Genomic DNA, 6,222 nt, shown 5'->3' on the forward strand with positions numbered 1-6,222 from the left:
TTTCAAGGCCACACCCTCAGACTCTCTTATAAAAGCTGAGTCTTTTCTGACGTGACCAACCATCCAGCTACCTGCAAAGAGGTAAGTGGGAGCTGAGAGGAGGTGAGAGCCATGGCAGGGGTTTACCTCACACATTTGGGGAAAGGCTATAGGAGGATTCTGGTCTTCAAAGAAAATCAGTTTTAGGGGTAAGAGAGTGTACAGATTCTCCAATTATTTCCAGGATTATAAAAGGGGATAGATGTCACCAAGATCAATTGATTCCAAGGAGTGTTGTCAAAGGAAAAGACAAGAGGGAGAACAGAGGGATCCCTACATGCCCTCTCTCTGACCGCACTTCTTTAACGATCTCTGATTGCTTCTTCAAGTCACAGATATTGTACAATGCTGCCTCCCATGGCCCTGCCCAGCGTGTCCTGGATGCTGTTCTCCTGCCTGATGCTCCTATCGCAGGTGCAAGGTGAGATGTCTCTGCCTCCAGCACTGGGTTCCCTGTGAACGCTCAGGGCCAAGAGCTAGAGGAAGCCTCCTGTGTGATGCATGTGGCAATGGTGAGGTATCTCCTCACACAGTGAAACTGCCTGCCATTCCTCCACTGTCACTCCTTCCTTCAGGGTAACTCATGGGGTGGAGGGGGGACCACGGAGGTCCATTAACAGTGGAATGAGATGGTTTCCATTTTGGACTTTGGCAGGATGAAGAGAGACAGCAGGAAGGGTCAGTAGTGAGAGAAGCAGGAGAATGACTGGAGGACTTGGTGTGAGAACAGTCAGCTCAGAGTGGGGGAAGTGTTAGACTTTGGAATACAAGGGGATGGTAGAATAAAAAGGGATGCTTCTTCATTTAATAAGGGAGCTAGTTCAAGATGAAGAAATCCTGAAAGTGTTGGAAATGATGAGAGGTAGGCAAGAGTTTGGTGTTCGTTCCCCCAAGCACTGGCTCACAAATATTCCCACAGTCCCAACACCCATTCCCACACTTTGTTTCACTCCATTTCTCTCTCTTACGTCCATCCACCCCAGGTGAAGAGTCCAAGAAGGAACTTGAAGCTCTACCGAGCACCTGTCCTGAAGGCTCCTATTACCATCGCTTCTACTGCTATGCTTTGTTTAAGACACCAAAATCCTGGTCTGAGGCAGATATGAGTAGGTGCATTTACAGGTAGAAGTATTACATTAGAGACAGGAGGGAGAGGGGATGGTCTCCATTTTCCAGACTTTTTTGGGAGTGAGAATGAGCACTCTCATCTTTTACACACACACCTCTTCTTACCCCTCAGCCCTGCCCTACCCCAGGGATGTCTCAACCTCCTCCTCAGTCTGTCTCTGCCCCACACAGATTGCCTGCCAGAAGCGACCGTCGGGATTCCTCGTGTCTGTGCTCACTGGGGCTGAAGCATCCTTCTTGGCCTCTCTGGTCAAGAGCAGTTCGATCAGCTACCAAAACATCTGGATTGGGATTCATGATCCCACACAGGTGCGATGACATCACCTGTCTGTTATCTCTGAAGCTGCTATGGCCCTTCAGGCCCACTCCCTGTCCCTGTGCCTGCCCAGATAATTCCAGAGCTTAGAGATTTGCAGGGACATTTGGGGGAAAGGGAGGACCTGGAGGCCAGGTGAAGAGCTGAGTTCTGTGAAGGTCGGTAGTCTGCAACTGAAGTTTATCTGCCTCTTGTCCAGATTTGTATACCATTTAGACATGACACCCTGTAATTCAGTTCTCTGAGCTTCAGTAAGGAATTCTACATGAAGATGAGATGCATTTTTCCTTGTAGAATAGCCATTGCCTTTGAGGTTCAGGGTGTAATTATGAATTCACTGCCAATTGTTGTCCAGCCAGTAACTGTGAATGGTTCCATTGGTCTTTATGATTATTGACTTTTGGATTTACCAATAGGAGCAAGGAATTAGGAAAGAGGAAAGCTCTGTGACAACATATGGAATAGCAGACCAAATTCCATGATCCTGAAGGGGGGGTCAGGTGTTCACCTGAGGGAATCATGCATGGAGACCTCTAATGACCACTCAACCTCACCTGCCTCCAACTCTACTCAGTAGGGCTATGAAACCAATGCCGGTGGATGGGAGTGGAGTAATAATAATGTGATGGATTACCTTGCCTGGGAGAAAAATCCTGCCACCATTTCAAATCCTGGCTACTGCAGGAGCCTGTCACGAAGCTCAGGTAAGAAAGGAAGAGCTACCTTCTGGCCAACCTTTCCATCCCTTCATCCTCGTTCCTGGGCCTCACCTTCAGGAAACTCTCCTGAGCCAGGAAATGCAGTGTTGGTTTGTCTTCTCCCATCTCCTTTCATCTCTCCTTTCAGTGAGTTTCCTTCTCCCCCCCACCCCCACCCCCCACCCCTGCCTGAGAAAGTCCCTGGTGACAATGAGGGCGGGGCTTTGAGTCCTAGGCCAGAGTCTGGGATGTCTCTCCTTTGAGCCCTGAGCTCCACCAGCCCCACTCACTTTAGCTCTTCTCTCTCTCCAGGATATCTGAAATGGAAAGATTATAATTGTAATCAGATGTTACCCTATATCTGCAAGTTCAAGAATTAGGTGAGTTCAGCGGGCGTGGCTCAGTGATTGAGCGTTGATCTATGAATCAGGAGATCACAGTTTGATTCCCAGGCAGGTCACATGCCCAGGTGCGGGCTTCATTCCTGGTATGGGGCATGCAGGAGATATCTGATCAATGATTCTCTCTCATCATTGCTGTTTCTATCACTCTCTCTCCCTCCCTTCCTCTCTGAAATCAATTTAAAAAAGAAGGAAAAGAATTAGGTCAGGTTGGAGCCAGCAGCCTGAGTTTGGGATGCAGCTCATCGTGGGACCAAGTGAGGATTCACCAGAAAGGAATATTTTCGCACACCCTCAAACCCAGCCTCTTCTTTTTGACCTCCCCTCCTCCTTGCCCTCATTTCAGGCATTCTTTGTGTCCAATGGCCTGAAGTCTCAGAGTGTAATAATAAAAATTTTACTCAATACTTGTGCATTTTTGTGTTCCATTCTCATAGCAAGACTGAGGAGTCAGTGGGTGAGGGAGAAAATCTAGGTGCTGCCTTTATTGCGTTTCATTCAGGCCCCTGGGACAATAACCACAGGGACGTCCCCATCAGCACATTTGCGATGAGGATGTGGGCCCTGTTCACATAGGATTCACGTCGTGCGCAGACAAAACACTGGTCGCTACACCCCCTGCTGCCCCCACCTCCTGATGGTGTGGCACCAGCAGCATCGTGGGTGACTGTTAGCCCCTGGTGCTACTATAACAGCACTTCTGACATTTCTGGCCAGAGGACTGGTTGTTTCCTTTAACTTGCAATCTAAATTGGACCTTAACTTTTATAAAATATTGAGTACTTGGACTGTGGTACCACCTGAAATGTAGAGCATTAGTAGTTGTTACTCTTAGTAAAGAAAAAAGTCGGAACAATTTGAAAGCCAACAACTTTTCCTGCACTCGTCACCCTGACACCTGCTGAGGCTCCAGAGAGCAGGGCCTTCTCATTTCTGCTGGAGCTGAAGCTGCTGGAGCCTTGAGCACTTAGGTGCATTAAATGGTAATTGTGACACATTGCGGAATGCTGAGTGTGGATTGGGGTTAAGAGTGAGAAACTGCAGGAGGCTGCAGTCTTAGGGAGGTTGCTACTCTTTCATGGGTTTTACTTCTGAAACTCCACCAGATTCTTGTGATGAAGAGAAAAATAACCATTTTGAATGTGTCCAGATAAAGACACCACAACGAAAGAAAACTGCATGTTAATGACCTTGATAATTACAAATGTAAAAATCCTCAACGAAATGATACCAAACCAATTTCAACAGGACATTAACAGGGTCATACAGCAAGACAAGTGGGAATTATTTCTGGGGTGCAAAGAAGGGTCAACATATGGAAAACAACCAATGTCATATACCACATAAATAGAATAAAGGCCAGAAATTCCTCGCTCCTATCAACAGATGAAGGTAAAGGTCTGAGAATCGATGGCACAACATCACACCTGTAGTTAACAAATAAGGTGTTGTGCACTTAAATATCTTAAGAGGGTAGACCTCATGTTAAGTGTTGTTAGCACAAAAAGAAAAACACTTAAACAAATAGTAGAACACAAGGAAACTCTCAGAGGTGATGGGAATAGCTAATAACTTGGGCCTGGTGATAGCAACCTAAGTGTTTACATAAGTCCAGACTCCTAAATTGTAAACATTAGTTACGTGCATTTTGGTATACTAGTTATACCTCCATAAATCTGGGGGAAGAGGAATATAAAACTCAAAAACTGGGACATCCCGTGTACCTTGGCCTTGGTTCTAATGTCATTCTCCAATAAACGGAACAAGAGCTTCTTGAAGAAATGGTCGAACCTAAGACAGAAAGTAATATATCAAATAAAAGTGGAGAGTCTTGCCGAAACCAATTTGGCTCAGTGAATAGAGCGTTGGCCTGCGGACTCAAGGGTACCGGGTTTGATTCCAGTCAAGGACATGTACCTGGGATTCGGGCACATCCCCAGTGGGAGATGTGCAGGAGGCAGCTGATCGATGTTTCTCTCTCATCGATGTTTCTAACTCTCTATCTCTCTCCCTTCCTCTCTGTAAAAAATCAATAAAATATATTTTTAAAAAAAGTGGAGCGTCTTAGTGTGCCAGAAAATAAGGAAATGTAAAATTAAAAGCCTAATATTGGGGTTGTGTCAATGGAACAAGGGTGGGAAGCCCCTGGCATGCGTGCCAAACATGGCATGCCAGTAACTTTTGCTGGCACACGAAACCCTCTCTTATAATCTTCCATTTACAATTGTGAATCTTTTTTCTCAGTGATGAATTTTGTTAAGTCTCATAATAGGAGTAGCCTGATGGATGAGAGTAATAGCTCGTGCATATCTCTGAAGGTCACAAATATAAACCTGATGTAAAATCGCTGTCATCAGTGATGCAGCAGCAAAAATCCCACTGATAATATCAAACGGAGTCATAAAGTTTTCTGTCGGACTATCAGTGTACATGTAGACATTAAAAAATAGGGATTCCGAAGATGGCAATATAGGCAGAAGTGTCCCAGGTCGTGTCCCGCAGCAAATGGAGTGAGCAGCTGAAACTAATAGCACCCACACTGAATTGGTGAAATTACTCAGCAGGTGAGACGGTTTGCAGCCGGGAAGGGCAGAACTCCCCTGGAAAGGTAAAAAATCCAGGGATCTGGGCAGGAAAGTGTGCCAGACCTCTGAGCCCAGAGGGTCAAAGGGAGATAGCGTGGCAGACAGCCGCGTCCCTTGGGACAGGCACAGCCCCTGTCTGGGGAAAGGAGATCCGAGGGATTCTTGGTGCCAGGGGATTTGAGGTATGGGCTCTGTGATTACGGAACCTAAAGGGGGCAGCCTGAAGAGCTGACCAGACCATGCAGTGCCAGTAAGAGAAGAGCTTACAGAAACTCAGCCTTCCCCGTTTCCGCGGCCGGCGTTTGTTTGTTTTCACTGAACCCTGTTCATAAGACATTTCGAATACAGACACTCACCTGTGCTGAAGAGAGGGAGAAGGTGCGGATGAATGGAATCTGGGGAGAGGCTGAGGAGAGAGGGGGGGCCGGGAGAGGTGGCAGCGAATTGAGTGCTGAGACACCCCTGGGCCCAGGATCGGGGCAGCCATTCTCTCCAGAGAGTGAGACTCCTCTACCTAGCCCCCAGGCAAGGAACACAGCCACACCCAGATTCCACCCTGAATGAGATCAAGGATTAAAATAATCTGATCAGTCCCTGGGAGTTAACAGGGTCTGGCCTATAGAGGGATTTTCAATCCCAGCAACAACACAGAGCAGGGTAATGATTAAAGAACCAGCTCTGGACAGTTGACCTCCCCAAACCAGTTTTAAGTGCAATAGAGAAAATAAACCCTTGCTACTGTGTAGAGAAGCCGTATAGCCTCAGAGGCCAACCCAAAAACACTGCCACCCAGAGGCTGAGCCACAAACTGACTCTTAGCTAAATACAAATTAAGGCAGTCTGGGACACAAATATGGCCTGCTTTAAAATCAGGACTATGGTTTAAAACATGGAGGAACAGTGTATCGCAGGGAAATTCAACACTCTCCTAAATACCTGGCAGGACTAAGGTGAGCCAGACTGACGAGTAGAAGAACCGAAGGACCTTCACTACTGCAATTTTTTTTTTTCTTTTTTCACCTTTTAACTAAGGAACCAATTTTTTTTTCTTCTTT

The 6,222-nt window shown here is 46.6% G+C and overlaps 1 protein-coding gene across 1 annotated transcript; it reads left to right on the forward strand.

Annotated features, from left to right (window-relative positions):
* Nucleotides 1-384: 384 nt before the first annotated feature.
* Nucleotides 385-2,561, forward strand: LOC308525988 (regenerating islet-derived protein 3-alpha-like; the record flags this gene model as incomplete). Its single annotated transcript, XM_081100889.1, has 5 exons — nt 385-460; nt 1,023-1,141; nt 1,339-1,476; nt 2,061-2,187; nt 2,494-2,561. The coding sequence occupies 5 exons, from the start codon at nt 385-387 to the stop codon at nt 2,559-2,561; spliced, it is 528 nt and encodes a 175-aa protein (XP_080957015.1).
* Nucleotides 2,562-6,222: the final 3,661 nt, after the last annotated feature.

The sequence above is a fragment of the Myotis nattereri genome (assembly GCF_964212035.1).
Source record: "Myotis nattereri genome assembly, chromosome: 10".
Taxonomy (NCBI): Eukaryota; Metazoa; Chordata; class Mammalia; order Chiroptera; family Vespertilionidae; genus Myotis; species Myotis nattereri.